Consider the following 22,688-nt stretch of genomic DNA (forward strand, 5'->3'; position numbering starts at 1 on the left):
CACCGAGCTTCCCGGTTCTGCAACCCTTCACCAGACAGGAGGACCTGGCAATCTCCTCCACCCTGGGAACCCCTCTGTTCGGCACCGACGGCACCCCAGTCAGGCAAGGACTGTGCCGAATAGGCACTCCTATTGGATCTGCACCCTCGCTATCCAGTGATGAGGACGAAGAGGATGACTCGAGCCTTTTCACCCCTCGTCATCCCTCTTCAAAACCAGGACTGTCTCACCAACAACTAACTATGCAAGGGAAAAGCTGGGAAGCACACCATGGATGCCACTGCCCGTTGTTATGCCACCCAATCGGCCATACTGGGACCAGTGGGCAATCTGCAGAACTGAGAATCTTAACCCCCCCCAACCTACCAGCGTCATGGGCCACCCAGTCCCCTTCACCCATGAACCCACCACCAACAGAGGCACCGGAGGAAGAGGGAGAGGAGCAGGAAAAGGCTCCTGAAGGCAATACACTGCCACCCACCCATATTTCATCCTTGTCCCTGACAAAATAATTACACCACCGCCTCCCACCACAGGAGATGACTTCAAGTCCTTTTAGGACTTATTCAAAAGTGTTGCAGAATTGCTGGAGACCCAGCACAAACTTACTGACATCTTGCAGGCATCCCCATCAGCAAAGACAGCTCTGCCCATCAGTGCTGTATAATGGATCCTGCAAAGATAATATGGCAGACACCTGTTACTGTCCCACTCTCCTGTAAACACTCTGACAGAAAATATTATACACCAGTGAAAGAGCTGCGTTCTTATTTACTCACCTGGCTCCAAATTCACTGGTCGTAGAGGCAGTAAACCAAAAAAGAAAACAGCACCAGTCAAAAACCACTCCTTATGACAACGACTGGAAAAGGCTTGAGCTCTTTGGACGTGAAGCCTGTTCCTTGGCCTCACTGCAGTTTCACATAGCAAACTACTCCGCTCCGTTAGTGAAATACACTTACAACTTGTTTAATAAAATGACATCTTTTATTGAACATGTAACCCTTCTGCCAGGCCAAGTTGATAGCAGCAAGGGCTGGGTTCAGTACACAGGGGTTCTCTCTCATCAAAGCAAATGCAAAACTGGCTCGAGCCCCCACCCAGTGACCTGGGAAAATCTTACACACCCCCTGGCGCCTCAAAGAGGCAATACTTCCCCTCTCGCAAGCACAGAGTCTCGGTGTAGTAGAGAATCTTTAATAACATGAGGTAAACAACATCAGCATTAAATTGGGGAAACACCACAACTAGTGTTCATTAACCAAACCATGAGCAAAGACCCACCCCAGAAAATTGAGCCACATCCTTTCCCTCGGGTTCTTGAGTCCCAGAACCCAAACCTCTCTTGAGTCCAGCAATCCACAAATCACCCAAAGTCCAAAAAGTCCAGCCCCAGAGTTCAAAAGTTCATCTGCAGAGTGTTACTCCCCAGTCTGGCTAAAATGTGCCTGTGTGTGGGGGAAAGAGGTAAGGGGCACCTTACATGTCCTGAAGCTGACTGCCCCACAGGGCTCTGCTCTGCTACGCTGTCTCACAAACAGCTCCGCTCCACCACGACCGGCTCCACTCTGCACAGCTCGCCGTCTCACGAACAACTCTGCTCACCTCGCCGTCTCACGAACACTCTGCCAGCCTATCCACGAACAGCACCGCTGCACTCTAGATCTTCCGGCTCCCCACTACTTGACACCGTGCTCAGTGATTTCAGCTCATAGTAGTGGGAGCCTTAGTGCTGGTGCACCATAAGGCCAAAGTGAATGCAGCACAGTACCTGTAACAGACTCTTAATAGACCCAAAATTAGCTCTGACATTCCACAGTGGAGAGAGACAGAGGTGCAATTGGTGCTTCAGGCCCTCACAAAGGGGCCCATACCACCAGGTACTAATACCTGTCTCAAGTCTCTCTCCATTCACAGAGTTTTGGAACCCATGTCCCTTGCCTAGCGAGTGCTACTCAGTTGATGGTGAGTCCCTCCATCATAACAAAAGGCCAAGTACAGTTCCAAGCACAGTTCCCATAATCAGGGTAATAACAATTTATTCTTCCCGCCCCAATAACAGAGACACTGGGGATCCCACAACAGCCAAAGTGACCATTTGGGCAGTTATGGCCTCATTCTAGGCGGGGTGGGTGTGCCTATGCAAATGAGATCAGCCCCTGAAGTTCTTTTCCACAACTTGCCACACCTCACCACCAGATGTCAGGGTGGAGCCCATCCTAACTCTGCTTACAAACAAATGCCAGAGGAAGCAAAGAAACAATACAAAGCCAATGTTGCAGAGGGCTCCTTAATTGCCAGAACAGCCCTGCAGGCCTCCCTTGATTCCACTGACAGGACAGCTTGTTCTATCGCCACATCCATGGTCATGCTTCAAGCATCCTGGCTCCACCTCTCTGAATTCCCTAGGGAAGTACAAGTCACAGTTGAGGACCTGCCCTTTGAGGGCCAAAAACTATTTGTTAAGGGCACTGATGCATCTCTTCATACCTTAAAGGACTCGCAAACAATCTTGAAGACAGGTTGGTGCTCAATCATAACCTCTCTGCATCGATGTACTACACCTATGGCAGTGGTGCATATCCCATAAGATAGACATTTCTGCAGCTTACCTGCCAGGACTTCAGAATCCCACGACAGACCAGCTGAGCAGACACTTCTGACAAACCCATGAGTGGGAGATGGACTACCCAACCCTCGTGACCATATTCAACCGGTGGGGATTCCCTACTATAGATTTATTCTCAACGGCTCACGATACAAAATGCCCTCAGTATTGCTCCTTAGTGGGGCTTGGTCCCCACTCCCTGGGCGATGCCCTCCTTACAAAATGGGAGGCACCACTAATGTACGGTTTCCCCTGATTCCTCTATTGAGCAGGGTGCTACACAAAATCGGACAAGGCCAGGCTCATGCTTATTGCACCCACATGGTCCAGGCAAATATGGTTCCCATACCTGAGACAGTTGGTGGTGAAAGCCCCTCGAACCCTTCCGCTACTTCCTCACCTCCTGACACAGGACATTGGCCACGCCAGTCACCCCAACCTAGCGGTTCTCTGCCTCAAGGCCTGGTTACTCCATGGCTAAAGGGCCTGGATCAGGATTACTTTGAGGAGGTTAAAGACATTCTCTTGAATAGTTACAAACCGAGCACACGCAAAACATACGCTCATAAGTGTTTACGTTTCTGCTCTTGGGGTGAGGCTCACAGTATGTCTCCTCATTTTGCCCCTCTATCCAGAGTCCTGGACTACATACTAGGCCTTAAAAAGTCAGGCCTCTCAAATAGCTCCATAAAACTACACTTAGCAGCGATCACCTCACTACATGATAAGGTAGATGGAACCACAGTCTTCGCTCATCCAACAACTAAACTATTTTTAAAGGCTTGACCCACATCTACCCTCCCCTAAAACACCCTACTCCTATATGGGACCTTAATCTTGAGATACACACCTTCATGGGGAAACCATTCGAACCCCTTGCGACTTGCTTATTTGCTACATCTATCGATGAAGGTCTCCTTCCTTATCGCGATCACTTCAGCAAGAAGAGTAAGGGAGCTAGGGCCCCTAATGGCACACTGGCCGCATTCTACATTCCATAAAGACAAAGTGATCCTAAGAGCACACCCTAAATTTATACCTAAAGTAGCCCCCTCATTTCATTTAAAGTAATCCATTTACTTACCTATGTTTTTTCCGAAACTGCACACTGATGCCAGGGAGGCATCTCTTCACACTGTCGACATCTGTAGAGTTCTGGGCTTCTACCTAGAAAAAACAAAGACATTTAGAAAATCGTCACATCTCTTTCTATCAGTCACAGAGCGATGGAAGGGTGAGGCCATCTCTAAACAAAGACTATCTACGTGGATTTCTGGCTATATCCATCTGTGCTATCATCAGAGCAACATCCCAGCTCCAGATGGGGTTCGTACGCACTCCACCAGAGCTCTATCGACGTCAGTACATTTCTCAATAATGTACCCATCGTAGACATTTGCAGGCGGCTACCTGGGCCTCGGCCCATGCGTTTACCAAACATTATGCCCTGGAACAACATTCCTCTGCCAACACTCAGTTCGGACTCTCAGTGCTATCCACATCAACGAAGATACTCTGAAGCCCCGTCTTCCATTGAGGGGTACTACTTCATAGTCACCTAAAATGGAGCACCCACAGGGACACTTCTCGAAGAAGAAGAGAAAGTTACTCACCTCGTGCAGTAACTGAGGTTCTTCGAGATGGTTGTCCACTACCCTCCCTCCTCCCCTCTACTTTGGAGTTTCACACTGACTCTCTGGGGTAGAGAAGGAACTGAGGGACGGCTGGCTGCGCAAGCTAAGTAGCTGCCTACTGCGGCCAACCGGGGCACTGCTACTACAAATCTCTGATTACAAGCGCAAGGTGCCAAGACACCTAAAGTGGAGTACTCACAGGGACAACCATCTCGAAGAACCTTTGTTACTGCACAAGGTGAGTAACCTTCTCTTTTGCATGGTCTCCCTGGCCTCCATCATTCCCTTCCTGGATCTGGGTGACTGGTATGCCACCCTCAATTTAAAGGATGCATACTTCCATATTTCCATTTTCCTGGAGCACCAGCACTTCCTCCACTTCGTGTTCGGCCAGTGCTATTTCCAGTTCACGGCAATGCCCTTTGGTCTCTCTGAGTGTGTTCACAAAGTGTATAGCACCAGTGGCTGCTTACCTGCAACGTTGGGGAGTCCAAATCTACCCATACCTCGATGATTGGTTGATAAGGAGCCGGTCCTCAGATCAGATGTGGAGGCATCTCAGTCTGGTCTGTTGCACCTGTTGAGACCTGGGACGACTAATAAACGAGAAAAAGTTAACCCTGACTCCAGTGCAATGCACAGAATTTATCGGGGTGGTACTTGACTCCCCTCGAGCCAGAGTCATTGCTCCTTGAGAATCGATTCCAAGCCCTGGTGGACCTCATCTCATCTCTGCTTGCCCAAATGCTCAACACCGCCCGCACGTGTCTGAGACTGTTAGGTCACATGGCGGCATGCACGTACATGGTTCGGCATGCGCTATTCCACCTCAGACCCCTACAGGCGTGGCTGGTGTCAGTCTGTGTCCCCAATTGGCACAGCATGGACGGGGTGCTCAGGATTCCAGACTGAGTACTATCGTCTCTTGCCTGGTGGCAAGATCCCTCATCAGTCCTGGAAGGAGTCCCCTTCATGGTCCCAGTCTCATTGGTGACTCTTGTATCTGACACTTCAAACCTGGGATAGGGAGCCCACCTGGGCAATCTCAGTACGCAATGTTGTTGGTCCAATCACGATCGGTCCCTGCACATCAATGTCCAGGAACTCAGGGAGGTTCACCTAACCTGCCAGGCCTTTCTGCCTTACATATGAGGCATGGTGGTTCAGATCCTGACAGACAACATGGCCACAGTCTTCTATATCAACAGGCAACATGGAGCCAGGTCATCTGCCCTCTGCCAAGAAGTCCTCCAGCTCTGGGACTTCTGTCTGCAGCACGATGTCAATCTCGTAGCCGCTCGCCTCCCGGGGCCAAGAATGTTTGGGCAGACCGCCTCAGCAGGACACTCTCATCTCGCGAATGGTCCCTGCACCTGGAGGTGGTCAGTTCTATCTTCCACAAGTGGGGTGGACCTATTTATGTCCAGGCAGAACAGTAAATGCCAAGTTTTCTGCTCATTTCAGGGCATGGACAGAGGATCCCTGTCGGATGTCTTCCTGCTCTCATGGTTGGGGGTTCTGATGTATGCCTTCCCTCAGGTGCTATTGCTGCCCAGGGTCCTCATGAAGACAGGGCAAAGATCATCCTCATAGCGCTGGAATGGCCGTGCTAACACTGGTTCAGCAGTGTTGCCTCTTGGTGGCAACCCCGTTTCAGCTGCTGCTTGGGATGTACTTGTTGTCCCAGAACCACGGCATTCTTCTGCACCTGAACCTGGCGGTGCTGCATCTGACGGATTGGCTGCATAAATGTGCAGGTACACCAGTGTTTGGCTGAGGTTCAGTGAGTCTTGTTGGGAAGTAGGAAGCTCTCCATCAGAGCGATCTACATGGTCAAGTGGAAGCGGTTCACCTGCTGGATTGTGGATAAAGGTGTCCGCCCCGAATGAACTTTGTTGCAGCTCATTCTGGACTGCCTCCTCCATCTCAAGATCCCGGGCTTGTCCCTTTCATCAATCAAGGTCCATTTTGCAGTCATCTCAGCCTTCCACCCGCCGTTCGATGGCAGGTCAGTTTTCGCTTAGGATATCACAGCCAGATTCCTTAAGGGCCTTGAGAGCCTCTACCCATAAGTTAGGGATCCCGTGCCTCCATGGGACTTGAATCTGGTGCTGTCGTAGCTCATGGGTCCCCCCTTCGAGCCTCTGGCTTCTTGCTCCCTCCTTCTCCTTTCCTGCAAGGTTACATTCCTGGTAGCAGTGATGTCAGCCTGCTGGGTATCTGAGATTTGTGTGCTCACCTCAGAACCAGCGTTCCCTCTAATTTTTCCCACCCATGTGCGGAATGAATTTTGTTATGTGCACCAATAGGGAGGTGAGGTGTGACACATCACCTCTATACTGGTGTACATAATAAAATTCATGTGGTGGGGGTGAGGTTGAGGGGTTCAGAGTGTGGGAGGGGGCTTAGGGCTGGGGCAGAGGATTGAGGTGCAGGGGGGTCAGGATCCAGATCAAAGAGGTGGTTAGGGACTATTTAGAAAAGCTGGACGTGCACAAGTCCATGGGGCTGGACGAGTTGCATCCGAGAGTGCAAAAGGAATTGGCGGCTGTGATTGCAGAGCCATTGGCCATTATCTTTGAAAACTCATAGCGATCGAGGGAAGTCCTGGATGACTGGAAAAAGGCTAATGTAATGCCAATCTTCAAAAAAGGGAAGAAGGAGGATCCTGGGAACTACAGGCCAGTCAGCCTCACCTCAGTCCCCGGAAAAATCATGGAGCAGGTCCTCAAAGAATCAATCCTGAAGCACTTACATGAGAGGAAAGTGATCAGGAACAGTCAGCATGGATTCACCAAGGGAAGGTCATGCGGAACTAATCTAATCGCCTTCTATGATGAGATTACTGGTTCTGTGGATGAAGGGAAAGCAGTGGATGTATTGTTTCTTGACTTTAGCAAAGCTTTTGACACAGTCTCCCACAGTATTCTTGTCAGCAAGTTAAAGAAGTATGGGCTGGGTGAATGCACTATAAGGTGGGTAGAAAGTTGGCTAGATTGTCGGGCTCAACGGGTAGTGATCAATGGCTCCATGTCTAGTTGGCAGCCGGTGTCAAGTGGAGTGCCCCAGGGGTCGGTACTGGGGCCGGTTTTGTTCAATATCTTCATAAATGATCTGGAGGATGGTGTGGATGCACTCTCAGCAAATTTGCAGATGATACTAAACTGGGAGGAGTGGTAGATACGCTGGAGGGCAGGGATAGGATACAGAGGGACCTAGACAAATTGGAGGATTGGGCCAAAAGAAATCTGATGAGGTTCAATAAGGATAAGTGCAGGGTCCTGCACTTAGGACGGAAGAACCCAATGCACAGCTACAGACTAGGGACCGAATGGCTAGGCAGGAGTTCTGCGGAAAAGGACCTAGGGGTGACAGTGGACGAGAAGCTGGATATGAGTCAGCAGTGTGCCCTTGTTGCCAAGAAGGCCAATGACATGTTGGGATGTATAAGTAGGGGCATAGCGAGCAGATCGAGGGACGTGATCGTCCCCCTCTATTCGACATTGGTGAGGCCTCATCTGGAGTACTGTGTCCAGTTTTGGTCCCCACACTACAAGAAGGATGTGGATAAATTGGAGAGAGTCCAGTGAAGGGCAACAAAAATGATTAGGGGTCTGGAACACATGACTAATGAGGAGAGACTGAGGAAACTGGGATTGTTTAGTCTGCAGAAGAGAAGAATGAGGGGGGATTTGATAGCTGCTTTCAACTACCTGAGAGGTGGTTCCAGAGAGGATGGTTCTGGACTATTCTCAGTGGTAGAAGAGGACAGGACAAGGAGTAATGGTCTCAAGTTGCAGTGGGGGAGGTTTAGGTTGGATATTAGGAAAAACTTTTTCACTAGGAGGGTGGTGAAACACTGGAATGCATTACCTAGGGAGGTGGTAGGATCTCCTTCCTTAGAAGTTTTTAAGGTCAGGCTTGACAAAGCCCTGGCTGGGATGATTTAATTGGGGATTGGTCCTGCTTTGAGCAGGGGGTTGGACTAGATGACCTCCTGAGGTCCCTTCCAACCCTGATATTCTATGATCACTCTTTTTTAGTGACCTATCCTCTTAAGTATTTACCACTCCCCTATTATTTGTGTCATTTGCAAACTTTACCAGGAGTGCTTTGTTTTCTTCCAGGTGGCTAATAAAAATTTTAAATAGCGCAGGGCCGAGAACTGATCCAGTTAGAAACACATGTACTTGATTCCCTGTTTACAATTATGTTTTGAGACCTATCAGCCAGTTTTTAATATGTTTAATGTGTGCCATGTTAATTTAGTATCTTTTTAGGTTCTTAATCAAAATGTCATGTAGTACCAAGTCAGATGTCTTTCAGAATCATAAATATATTTCCTCAACACTATTACCTTTATCAGTCAAAGTTGAAATCTTACTTTAAAAAAAAAAAGAGAGAACTTAGTTTTGACAGGATCTATTTTCCTTAAATCCATTTTGACTGGCATTATTTATATTACCCTCTTTTAAGTCTTTATTTATTGAGCTGCATATTAGCTATTCCATTATTTTGTCCAGGATCAAAGACAGTCTGACAGGCTTGTAATTACCTGGGTTGTGCCATTTACTCTTTTAAAATATTGGCACAAAATTAGCTTTCTTTCAGTCCCCTGGAACTTCCACAGTGTTCCAAGACTTATTAAAAATCAACATTAATGGTCCAGAGAGCTCCTCAGTCAGCTCTTTTAAAACTCTTGGATGCAAATTATCTGGACTTGCTAATTTTAAGACTGTTTAAGGTTAGTAGTTGCTTTTTAGCATCCTCCTGAATCACTCTTGAAATGGAAGGTATTCATCATCATAAGATAAAAATACATTATATGTATTTTGAAAAAAGCCAAACAAAAATATATATCAAACACTTCTGCCTTTTCTGCATTATTATTGACAGTTCTGCAGCATCTGTCTAGTTGCATTGTCTAGTCCTTTTGTTCTAGATATGCATAAACTAAACTTATTGTCCTTAACTCTGCTGGCCATAGATTTCTCCTTGTGTCCTTTTGCTTCTCTTACCAATTTTCTACAGTTCTAGCTTCTAATTTATATTAATATTTTTTCCATTTCTATGTATTTTTTTTATTTTTGACTGCTGCTTTCACTTCATTGCTAAGCAAGGTTTTTTGGTTGTGTTTTAAATACCAGTATAGCCTTCTTTCTCAATTGTGGAATTGTGGGGTTTTTTGAGCATCCAGTAAAATATTCTTATATATTTCCTAATTATTGTTCAGATTTTTCTTTTTAAATTATTTCTTCCAGCTGATTTGGCCTATAATTGTTTTCAGCTTAGAGACCTGGCCCTTTTAAAGCACCAAGTATCTATATGACTGGTTTGGACTGTATTCTGTTTGCACATAACAGATGTAATCAAGCCTTGAGCACTTGGACCTAGGCAGCTACTAATTTTTTCGATCTGTGATTAATTCCTCTTTATCTGTCAAGATAAGGTCTAATATATAATTTCATTTTATTAGAAGTGACACTTTTTGAATTAGGAAATTGTCATCTATAATATTTTAAAATTCCAAGAACGTTTTACTATTGGCAGCATGAGAAGTCCAGAACATGTCACTCAGATTGAATCCTCCATTTTATTCCTTACACATTATAGATAGATTCTAGATAGATTCTTAAGGGAGCACTGCAGACTTTTATATACAGTATTAGATTTTAGATAGATAGATTCTTAAGGGAGCCAGTCATACAGTTCTCTAGTGTGATTTGGTGAACTGTAGCAGACACCAGCTAGTACCCCATCTTGTGCTTTATTTGTTAGAACATTGATCCATAAGCATTCAAAATCATCTGCTTCTGAGTCATCAGTGACTCAGAAACGGGTAATGCCATTTTTGACAAGAAGTCAAGTTAGGTTACTTGTAAGTGTTCACCAGTGTGAGTAAGGGTTGTACTATCCAGAGCTTATAAGCATATACTTAAGAGTTTTGCTTACCAGTAGAGGGCAGATTTCTCCTGCAGTAAGATTTTACTTTGTAAAAATCCTCTTCTTACGCAGTGTTTCAGACATTGAAATGTATCGAGTATTGATAATTGTTTAATGTTTTAACTCACTTTTCATATTTTCTTAAAACTTTCACTCATTATAACAATGAAGACCCAAGTAAATACATTATTTACATTCCTTATTTTTAGACTATATTCATCTTAGTTTCTATTTCTGGAACTTCTCTGGTATTTTATAATGTACTGTCAGTATAGCTCTCTGTATTCAAATATTTTAATGAAGAATGAAACACAAGAATACTGTTTTCACTTCCAGCAAATTCTTTCAGCTTGTTAAGGATAAAATATATGCTAGTTCTAAAGGGTTCCCTAAGGAAAAACCTCAAAACCTACTTTATTGGTGCTGGTGTATACCATTTAAGCCCTGTGTTTGGTGCTGCATGAGGTGATTTGCTAAAAGAGCAATTGCACAGGTAGGGTCCCCTGCCAACCCTATGTGGTGTGAGAAGTGGGGATCCCAGCACTGGCTGTGCATAGGCCACTGAGGACGGTGATGTTCAACTAGGCCACAGAAGTGGGCCATGGGATCAGTGATTACACAAATCAAATGGCTTATCACCTTGTGCAAATGGAGTGGATGGGCTGCAGCTGCTATTTGAATCAAAGCTGATAGGGTGAAATGCACCATCTCTATGCATTTCATCTGTAATTAACTGAATGACTTGTGTGAGGGAAAAATAGCATCGGTCTGAATGAAAAGAAAAATTGGTATACAGTTTACCAATATAATGTAGTGTAACAGCTTTCAGAGATTATTTGTATAATGTTTAGTTTGAAAAGTAAAGTAACTGGCTGTTTAGATAAATCTGTTAAATAGTTGTAATTTTTAAATTTCCTTCTGTAAGGGGCTCCTGGCATGTCTGTTAGAGTCCAGGGAGTCCTTGTTTTACTCCCCCTGATTCAGGATGGTATTTAAGCATGAGCCTGGCTTTAAGCATGTGAGTACTAACTCAGTTGCTTAGAGTTTGGCACATGAACCCTCTTGTCTCTCAGTCTCACATCATCTACTATGCTTGAGAATGAGGCGTAGATAAGACCTTTTGGGGAACCGCATAATATGACTCTTTAGTAGCAAGACCTGTTGCTATTAAGCAATATTAGCTGAAATTCATGAGAACTTTTTCATGGAAAAGTTTTAGCTGGTTTGTTTTGTGCAGATTTTGAGTTCATTGTACATAACATTTTGAAGACGCAAATTTCCCTTTTTGCAGATCATATTGTAAAATACAATTGTAACTTCACGATTTTGTTGAGTCTCAATCATCTTTGGAGTTTGACTTGTTGGCAGAAGGGATTGATAGACCAATATACAGAAAGTCACAAGCACATTTATTATAATACACAAAAAACTTCAGAAACATTTGTCTGCTACACATGCAACATATATCCACAAAAAGAAAGAAAATGAAAAGTTAAGCCCTCTAACAATATATATTCTCTATTTCTCCACCCTCAAACACTCACTCACCATTATCTTAACCCAGATAAAGCACTGCAAGCTTAACTCTGCTCTGTTTTCACCCTTCTGTGCATACCCGACCCTAGTAGTTGTGGATCTTTGGTGCTGTAAGTAGGTTATATTGTGAAAGGATAAGTTGGTAAAGAGTTGTATGTAGAATGACAATTAGAGGGTGGCATCTTCTTGGTGTCAGAGTTCAGGTTGTGGTGCACTGTCAGTGGTGAATGGTATTTAAATGGTCAGGTTTAAACATGACAATTAGGGTACAGTTCTGAGCTCTCATTTATAAGTTTGAGCTCTAGAGAAAAACTCACGTTAGCCCCAATTATGTCTTTTTAAAAATTTGACTATTTAAACTCTTAAAAAGTTTTAAGAGCCTGTTTCATGGCTGAACAGTTTTTACTAAAATGTTTTGTATGTGTACATGTTAAATGTTATTGAGCCTGGCACAGGCTTTCATTTAATTCCACAGAAGCATAGACTTCAGGAGGCATGCTGTGATCTGAAAAGACCATTTTTTTGTGATTTCTCCCTTAGCATGTATTAAGATTATTCGTTTTCCACATTTCCTGAAACAAATCTAATTTCTTTTAAATTTTTTCTTTTAGTTCAAAAAACATCGTTCTTCCCATGCGTACACAAACAACTTTGCAAAATCTGTGGTAAACCTTGTAGATGCTGTAAGTATCATTATGGTTCCTGAAAACTATATCACTGAGTTGATTATTTAAGTCATTATATGGAAAGCTGGCTTTACAGACATTAGGATGAAAATAAATGCAATCAGCACTTGTTAAATGGTTGAAAAATAATTTTAAAGTTTCACTGCAGAGGACTGACTTGGGCTGCTATGTAGAAAGGTTTCTATCCATAAGAAACCACAGATTTATTCTTGATATTTTCTCAAAGCTTGCAGCTGCCACAAATTTGCGCTCTGGGGGAACTCAGAGCTGTGAAGGAGCTTTCCACGAGTCACTGTTGAATAGTTAGATTTAATCAAGCTTTGAGATATATAGATAGATAATCTATCTCTGTCTAATACTGTATATAAAAGTCTGCAGTGCTCCTACCTGCCACAAGTAGGCAATGCTGTGAGCACAGCTCATGGAAAATACAAATATGTGATGGGGGTATAACAGAAGAGTGTGAATAAGCATTTTCATTTCAGTGATATAAAAAGCCTCTTGTGAAGAAACATCTTTATAAGTGAGAGGGATGGAGAGCATTTAACAGAATTCACGTGCCTAGTACATATACATGTGATAAGAAATGAACTAGTTTTGTATGAAACATATTCTATAAACTGAAAACAAAACTGGAGATAAAATATATGCTCTCTATCTCTCCCAGTTATACATATAGCTACCTCGCACAGTTTTGGGGTTATGTGGCATACTGAAGGAAGAATAGAACTCTGTGTGTTGATTTGACACCTTCTTAAAGGAAAACATTCTCACATGTCTGAATAGTATCAGTGTTTTTCCCTTAAAAGCTCATATTTAGATATATTTGGCCACGTTTTGCCTTTTATTTGCCTGTAATGGAAACCAGTAGGAACCATGAAAGTACTCTGAAACTAATCCAGTTTCAGCTATCAGTTCTGAATCAACATGACTTTTTGTATCTTGTCAGTAAATTCAGGAAAAGGAAGCACATCCAGACTTAATAAGACTGTCTGCTCCAACACACAGGGGAAGGGCTGAGAATCATCAGACCCATCTTGCAGTAGCCAGTGTGGAAGTGCAGCAGGACTGCTACTGCAGGACATTAGCAGGCATAGTAGCCATTACTAAGGCTACGATTTAGTCATGGGTATTTTAGTAAAAGTCATGGACTGGTCAGGGGCAATAAAGAAAAATTCATGGCCGTGTCCTGTCCACGAATTATACTATAAATACCCCTGACTAAATCTTGGGAGTGGGAACACTGCTGGAGGGGCTGAGGAGCCACTGCTCAGGGGGGAAAGGGCCAGTGGCACCAGGTGCCAGGGGCTTCCGAGCAGCAGCTGCTCTGGCTGCCCCCAGGACCACTGTTGGGGAGGGGGTGGGGGCCACTGCTTGGGGGAGGGCAGTGGCACCAGCTGCTGGGAGTAGCCACGGGACTGCTGCCAGGGGTTGCCGAGCAGCGGCTGCTCCAGCTGCCCCTTTGACTGCTGCTCAGGTGGTCCAATGGCCCAGGGCCACCCAAGCAGTGGCCAGTGCGGCTAGTCCCAGGGCTGCTCCAGCAACGGATGGTGTTTCTGTCCTTGGGGCCACCTGAGCAGCTGGCCGCTGCATAAGTCGTGGAGCTCGTGGGAAGTCATGGAATCCATGGCTTCTGTGACAGACACAGAGCCCTACCCATTACAAACTTAAAAAGCAACTTGTAGATCTGTACAATTTGTTGACCCACCAGACGCTCCCGCAGAGTAGGTGACTGCAGAGCTGAATTCTGCAATACGAAGGGGTCTGTGGAACTATTACTACATTAATGCTCTTTATCCCAGCACTGCCCACGGTAGTACCATACTGATGCTGCTGTGTTATGGAGCTTCCATTGACCCCAGGATTTCTCCCAAATAGTCTTTTGAATTTGATTAAGCTAATACTCGATACTGGGGACTTCAACACACAACTAGTAGAAGATGCTGTTTAGGAGCCATTTTCTGACATTAAATATTTGCATCTTTTTTTAATTCTGAGAGAATTACTTAACCACTGTGTCAGTAGGCTTGAGATGCTTGTGATGGGTTGTCACCTTTGGGGTGTGAGAGCCCGTTGTGCCCCTCTAAGACACACAGCTGGACTGGCCTTGCTCACAATGCTTTGGGGACATAGCCAGCCTCACCCAGGCCCTGTTATCACCCAACACAACAGCGGGTGGCGCCACTCACACAAACCTGAGTGCAGCCAGCACACAACAGCCAATTTCCCAGCTCCCGAGGCACACATGCTCCACCCCCACTCCCCAGAGTATAAATACAACATTGTACCGTCTTACACTGCACAGAGATTTGGACAAAGTAAGCTCATAAAGATCGCCCCTCCCTCAATGTGGAGAGGAAACGCAACAGCCCCTGCCCCTGGAGCTAAGATTCCCAAGCGCTTCACTCCAACCATACTGGCTTAGATAAAGCATAAAACAAGTTTATTAACTACAAAAGATCGATTTAAAGTGATTATGAGTGATAGGTAAAAGATCATAGATGCCATCATAGAATATCATGGTTGGAAGGGACCTCAGGAGATCATCTTGTCCAACCCCCTGCTCAAAGCAGGACCAATCCTCAATTTTTGCCCCCAATCCCTAAATGGACCCGTCAAGGATTGAACTCACAATCCTGGGTTTAGCAGGCCAATGCTCAAACCACTGAGCTATATCAAAGCATATTACCTAGTAAATAAACAAAAACGCAAACTAAGCTAACATACTAGAAGGGTAGGATTTGAATTAACAGTCTTTCACCCTGACTGATGATACAAGCAGGCTTGTAGATTCTCAAGGCACAAGCTGCACTTGCTTTGCAGCTTGGGATCCCCACCCCGTTCCAAGTCCTTTTCTTTGGGAGCTTCGCTTAGGTGTTCAGTTGTGGGGGAGTGAAGAACAACCAATGATTTCACTCCCTGCCTTATATAGCTTTTTCAAATGGCAGGAACCTTTTGTTTCAAACTTGTTTCTCAGACCAGTTTGTGGAAAAATACAGGAGTCCAGAGTCATGTGGTCTGGTTACATCCCTTGCAGAGTCATAGCAGCCATTTCTTACAGGCTGTCTGAAGCATTCTTAGGAAGGCTAAGCTATTCCATAGCCCATTGTCTTTGTTGATGACCCATTAGCACTGTCTGGCTTCTTCATTGTTGTACCTGAAAGGCTGGCTGTGGGTGTTTTCCAGAGTAAGCCCATTAGAAATACAGATCCATAGTCAATATTTATGACTTCAGATATAAAAATGATACATGAATGCAAATAGGATAATCATATTCAGCAAATCAGAACTTTTCCAATGAGACCTTACATGACCCATCTTATACAAAGTGCATCATAATTATGTCATAATCATACAACTATGAAGAATATGGGGTGCAGTGTTACAATGCTAATGCAGAAAACGTGCAGCAAAACTACCGCAATTTCAGCTCCATTGTAAGTTTGTTGTTATGTATGCCAGAACTGTGAGAAGGTGAATTTGTTACACATCAGCACTAGAGAATGTAACAAAGCTAGTGCATTCTAGTATCATTGACTATGCAGTACGGTTAGTTGAAGAGTCTCATTGCTGTGCTATCTAACACATCTAAACTTACTTAGGATGCATCTGAACAACAGCTGAGAGGTGTAATTCCTGGTTCAGGTAGACTTACATGCACTAGCTCCACTCGAGCTAGCCCACTAAAATTAGCAGTGTAACTGTGACTACATGGGTGGCATCTTGGGCTAACTGCCTGAGTACAATCCAACCTGACACTCTGGGTACATACTTGGGCAGTTAGCCCAAGTCTCCTCCTGTACCGCCGTGTCCACGCTGCTATTTTTAGGCACTAGCTCGAGCAGAGCTAGTGCATGCTATGTAGATATATTCTTAGTAGATATTTGTCCCCAAATTCTTAAATGACAGATGACTATGCAGTCCTTATAGGTGTCAATGTTCACGAATTTAATGTAATTCCAAGAGCATACATGTGCTGTCTGAATTACAGGCAAAAAGTCGATTTTATATGTGTTTAAAAAATGCTAACAAATGATATTACACTCCAAAGGGGATAACAAAGACATAACTTGATTTATTTGAGTATAAAAATCTTTCCATCACAAAGGTCTGAGAGAGAAATTTCTTTGCTATAGATATAATGATTAGTCTCCTGGGGGCTGTAATAGTTTGGGGCTTGGTGTAGGGGAAGTTGGGTGGTGTTTAGTGGTGTAAAATATTCAGGAGGTCAGACTAGATAATCTGATGGTCCCTCTGGCCTTAAAATCTATGACTCATAGAGGTCATTGTCACTTCCTTATTCAGGTGTAAACATACCAATCTTCTTTTCCAGGTGTTCAAATAATTATTTAAAATTGTGGAATTTCCTTTCTCTCTCTTTTTTGATCTTCAACAAATGCATTATAATCCTGTTACACCCATCCTTTTAATTATTTAACTTATTCAAAGCCACTTCAGCTGATGAGCAGGCCAGATGTAAAATGCTGGTTAGGCTTCTATTCTTTGTATCACAACTTTTTCTTTATGCTAACACAGACATTTGTTAGAACTAGCAGCCTGTATCCATGTACATTTGTTAGACCTGCAATAGAGGTTTTCCTACAGGATGGGGAGCAGGCAGATACCAGATTCAGTGTTGGTATATAATAATGTAAATGCTCTTTATTGATTACAAACCAAACCTTACTCATTCCACATTCACACCCCAAACATACTATATATCCCAACACATTCAGCTATAATTTATTTACAGTAAAGAAATGCGATGAATCATATTTGTGACACATATGTTAGGATTGTTTTGTGCACTTTATATTTCCTCTTGTATTTTTCCCACCAGTTAATTCAGTTCTTTGAGGTTGGTGAATAAAGCTATGTATACAATTGGTAGCAAGACTCTGAGTCAGACTTAGTGGTATTGTGTGGTGCAATTTAGTCCAGTATAGCGTGGAGGAAATACCACCTAATCTTTGATTTTATTTGTTTAATATATTGTACATAAAATGTCATGAAGTATATTGCGTAGTTTTTAAGTGAACACAAATATAATGCATAAAAATATTGAAGTGCCTTGGAATGTTTTTCAGTAATAATGTGAAACAGCCTATAGTTGCAGAGAGAGTCCTATCTGAGCAATCATTTGAAAATATGGACTATTTCTGCATTATTATATTACACATCCCCAAACAACAGGTACAGAAAGATTAAATATACAGTAGTGACTACATAGAAAAACAAAGGACAGAGGCAAATACAGTTCAACCCAAGAAAATCTCAGAGTTCCTTCCAAGTTAACATTGTAGCTAGCTCTGTGCCTATGTGAGAGTTACTTATGAGGGATGTTGGAGCCAACAGAGCTACCCTTTTTTTGGCCTGACACCAGTTGACCCTCAGGAGAGCCATTTGTGCCGGCTTGTATAGGATGGTACAACAATTCTTTTTTCAGCATGCAGGCATGCATAGACATCCTTGTGTAACCACTTGCTCTGTGACTCCTCCGCTAAAACCTAATACTGGTCTTAAATGGTACGGAGGAAGGAACTTTTGCTGGCCCTGTGCACCATAGATGAATGTCATCCTCTGATGTCAAGCACCTAGTGGCATTGTTAGACTCCCCAAACGCAGGGATAATTAGGACCAGCGTTTCTTGATCCTCTTCCACACTGGGCAGTAGAATTAAGATGACATAAGGAAAGCTCATTCTGCATCACGCTAAAGGTTGCTACAGCCCTTGCACTGGCATTGACTCCCCCAAGCTTTCATAGGAATTCTAGCTAAATCAGCTAGAATGCCTCTGGGAACTCCTGCTGATGAAGAACCCTTCCAAAACACCCCTGCCACCTCAATATGGACTTTGATTGAGCAAGCAGGGTATGACTAGCTTAATCTGTCTGTAAAATATATTGTACTATAATAAATTTTCAGTAGGATGAGTTTTAAAAAGACACAGACTCTATATTTTCTTAAATTGTTTTTCCTTGGTATTTTTACTGTGCTTGACAGAACTCATTTGATCGCTCATTGCTTTCTGTTTTTATTAGTTCTCTTGGTTTTCTCCCTTTTTGCTTGTTAATTTCAGAATAATGATTTTGCAGTCCGGGAAGTCAGTGAATGTATCTTCAGAAGTATTTTGACCAATTCTGCAGTAAACGATGCTATTGTGTGTCCCTGTTCTGGCTGCCAATGGCCATTCACACCATACCACCCTTACAAATTAGCACTGATCAGTGCAGGAATAATTTGCACAGTGGGTTTTAGCAAGAGTGTACACCAACTGCTGGATGCATAAACATTCAGGCTCTGTCCACTTTTCCTTTCATGAAGGGCCTGTACCGAGGTGTCTCCATTTATTTTAAAGGGAACCTGAAATGTAGCAGAAAGTTTCCTCCTTGCATTTCCCCTATGGATCCAGGGGGCATGGCTGTGTTTCTTGCTGAAGTGTACTGGTTACTGACCCTTCAAGAGTATCAGGTCCTTACGTGCCCCCTCTCCACCTACTCATGATATCTGTCTTCTTCAGGAAATAGAGTAACTCCCAGCCATCAAACATCATCTAAGATTTTATTCATCTGGCCTTATTGGATTTCCATATTTTCACGATACTGCTTTTGGCAATCAATAAATCACCCTCTCACAAACGATGGATCATATATACACTCACTTGGCTCCTTTAGAAAGAACACATTATCACAAGACTTTTCTTGATATGCAATTCCTTCTTGAAAATCTTTTCTGGAAAAAATTAAACTTGTCTGGTTGATCTCTCCTGTCCTTGTGCTCACTGCCTGTTTTCCAACCTGTGTGTTGCCTGCTGATTCCTTTTAGGCATAAACGGGCTGATGTTCCAACAAAAGGGCTAATGTAATTGTTGATTTATTCAGTGGATGCACCCATCATAGCTCAGTAGGCGGAATAGTTATACATTATATTGGACATTCTAGGTGTAATTTGATGAAAAAATTAAAAAGTGTATTTGTAAAAATATATGGTGACTCCTGGAGATGCTCTTTGGTAACTGTTTGTATGCTATTTGAATTAAAAATCAATCACTTTAAACATTGCTGATTCTATCTGGGTAGTGAGTCCTCTTCGTGTGTCACCTTGGCCCTGCTTTCTAATTGCAGACAACAAATGTGAATGAGGAATATAAGCTCCTTTACAAACTTGCAAGTCTTGAATATGTTATAGAAAATATCGTACTTTAAACTCTGAATTATATAGAACATTTATTCTATCACTGAAATAAACCTTTGTGAACAAAGGTTACTCATATCTTAAAGTTATGTTAATAAATGTTTAGGGCCTGATTCTCATTCACACTTACACCCATTTACCCTGCTTTGACAGGACAAGGTGCCCTTAAAGTTGGTGCAAACAGTATTTATACCACTGTTGCAGTGTAAAGAGGAATTAATGTGGGAGTGAAGTGGTCTTAGTGTAAATGAGAATCAAACTATATATGTGAATTAAAAAGTTTTTGATAGAACTGTTTTGGAGAAAACAGTGCTACTTTCCTTCAAGTTGATTGAGGATTGGTGTGACCTCTTCTTTGGTCATTGAGATCAATCCGTGTGTCTTTAGGAAATTTCTGTGGGGAAATGTAGATATTCCTGAGTAGTGATCAGTTACTAAAATGATCAGACATAAGAAACAGTAAAGGGGAAAAATAGGAGGTCAAAATTGGAATTTGTAAAATGCATTTTGTCCTCTAGAATAGTAAATTTAATAAAATAAAATTAGCAGATTATAGATTTTTAGGCATATCAGCTAACTATTTCCCCATGTTTCCCTCTTTCTTTATCCTCCTTGTCCTTCCGCTGACTCTGACTGGCTAACTGTGCATGTCTGACCCAGTGTTCTACTCCTGTGCCTGTCCTGTCTCTGTCCCCAGATATACAAGGAACAGCTGAACACCAGGGTGGTTTTGGTTGCTGTGGAAACCTGGACAGACAGGGATCGGATTAACATTCGCCCTGACCCTCTGCAGATGCTTCATGACTTCTCCAAATATCGACAGTACTATATCAAACAGCATACTGATGCTGTACACCTCCTCTCGTATGTACTATTAGATGATGGTTTAATCCATTAGCTTTTTACACATGTAGAATGTCTGCTTGTCTACCAGCCTTCCTCTCTCTTTTATTCTCTGTCTGCACATCAACCAACCTTTGCCTATAGCTGCCAGTTTCTGTTATTTTAATCTAGTAATAGTCCTGTCTACAGTGTGCAGCAAGGTATATTACAGGCATACCGATGTGTATTATGAAATTTTGAAGCCTGTAGAACTATTATTCACTTGTAAATAGAGCCCAAATATTTACCATAGTGTGCTCTAGCCATATCTTTCATGAAATCTGATTAGATCTTTGATTAGAGTAGATTTGATTGATTTGATAGTTTGCTATCTTAAAAAAAACTACTTGTATATACAGCTTATTTATCAGGGAACATAGCCCACTAGTCTCCTGAATGTTTTTCTATTGATGACCATGCGATAGTTTTTGTATTGTGTATTAGATTATCTTACATAGAGGTTCCCATGGTGGGGCCAGCAGACCTCAAAGACACCCTTGAGGGTCCAAGATGGTGCTGCTATGCTCCTATGGCTGAACTCAGTGCAGCTACAGGATTGAGTAAACATGGCTATTACCGTGCCTGTTATACCAATAAAATAAAAACCAGCAGGATCTTATTAAAGGGGAAAAGGCAAAATGTCACATTTATTGTGAATACAGAAAGAATCATAGTAAGTAGTTAGTTATAGCTATAACATTCCATTCAATTTCATATTTATTCACACATTCATTCATACACACACACACACACACACAGAGGTTCTGCAAGGTTGTTATCATAGTTACCAGCCTTAGAGTTGCTCATGCCAAGCCACTGGCCAGGTGGCCTGGACGTGAGGAGGGAGCAGGGCCTTGTCAGATGCTCATCTGATGCTCCTGGAAGTTGGTTTGCAGAATCAGACCCCAAAGTTCTCACTTTCTAGAGTCCATTTTTATAGGAATTTCTTCCTATGCCAGTCTATGAGAATTGCTTTATCATGCTGTTGCTGAATCAATCAGCAGATGGCACATTCCTGACGGCCCCGTGCTGCCAGATGTTATCTTGTTCTTTGGTTCTCCCATCCTTGAGGCTGTTGGATGGATTCCAGTTTGCCCTCTGGGGGTCCTCTGGTTATTTCCACTTGACGCCTTCTTCAGCCGATGGACACTGGATTCTTAGGCTGGCACCTCCCTGATCATTCAGTTGTTATCCACACCAAGTATTCATCCACATACATCCTCTATCTCTATTTTAATCACAATTGTTAACAAAGCGAGATGAATACAACAAAAGGGCGGGGAGTCTCTGGGTGCTGTTTGTTACAGAGTATTGCTTTGAGTCTCTCTCTGCATGAGTAGTTGTTGTTACAAAGAATTGCTTTGAGAACAGACTCTGTCTTAGAATGTACTAACGCAATTAGCAGCTTGCAAGTTTCACACATAGAGGGAGAGAAACAGTACCAAAAACCAAGAGACCTCTTAATTAGTAATACCCTGGAATTTAAACTATGGGGAATCAAACTCATTTGTGATTTTAATAAAGAACTTCTTTAATATGATCCAACATGCCCTTGAGGAGGTTTGACCCATCAACCAGCTCTGCAATGTACCATCCTCCTTCCAATGAGTAGCAGGAGAGGGCAGAACTGAGGGTGCCCTCTACAGGAATGTTCCAGTGACAATATTTCATTCATCCCTATGGCTGCACTGAAATCGGTCATGGAAACTCATGGAGGTGCACATGCTTAAACCGGAAATGAATTTGGCCGGAGAAGCTATGCATTTTGGGGCAAATCCTAGCTGCATGTCTGTGGGCACAGAGAGACCTCTGGCTAGAAAACTACAATGTTTTCGCTGCACATAGCTGGGGGGAAGAGGAGGATTTGGGGGGGGCTCATGGGGTTGCACATCCATTATGCGGTTCAGAGCCCAGTTCTGCAGGGGCTCTCTGGTACAACAGTCTGGAGGGGACAGGGTAGGGGATCTGTCTGTATGCACATCCTCAATTTTATTCTCATCTGCTGAAGGCAAATGCTAGGGGTGGAGAAGCTATTCCAGCCAGTAGCTTCCAGTGGCTTTTTCTGCCACTCTACAATCTGGGCAGGGATGGTGTGAATTCCTCCTCCTTACTCACTGATCTCCCTAGCATCCAGTCAAGATAATTGGTCTGGTTGGCGGTGTGTAGATTTACCCCTGTGTTTTTAGTTTTACATTGACTGTAGGA

The 22,688-nt window shown here is 43.3% G+C and overlaps 1 protein-coding gene across 8 annotated transcripts in view; it reads left to right on the top strand.

The window, feature by feature from the left end:
- The window catches only part of ADAM23 (ADAM metallopeptidase domain 23), a 176,618-nt gene that overhangs the window by 83,490 nt on the left and 70,440 nt on the right, over nt 1-22,688 (top strand). For all 8 annotated transcript variants that reach the window (XR_013347499.1, XR_013347500.1, XM_077830094.1 and 5 more), the window contains exons 10-11: nt 12,333-12,404; nt 20,299-20,465. Coding sequence is in view for 6 of the 8 variants with exons in the window: in XM_077830094.1 (XP_077686220.1) it covers nt 12,333-12,404; nt 20,299-20,465 (239 nt within the window). In the remaining 2 variants the exon portion in view is untranslated. The remainder of the gene's footprint in view (nt 1-12,332; nt 12,405-20,298; nt 20,466-22,688) is intronic.

The sequence above is a fragment of the Eretmochelys imbricata genome, chromosome 11, assembly GCF_965152235.1.
Source record: "Eretmochelys imbricata isolate rEreImb1 chromosome 11, rEreImb1.hap1, whole genome shotgun sequence".
Classification (NCBI taxonomy): domain Eukaryota; kingdom Metazoa; phylum Chordata; order Testudines; family Cheloniidae; genus Eretmochelys; species Eretmochelys imbricata.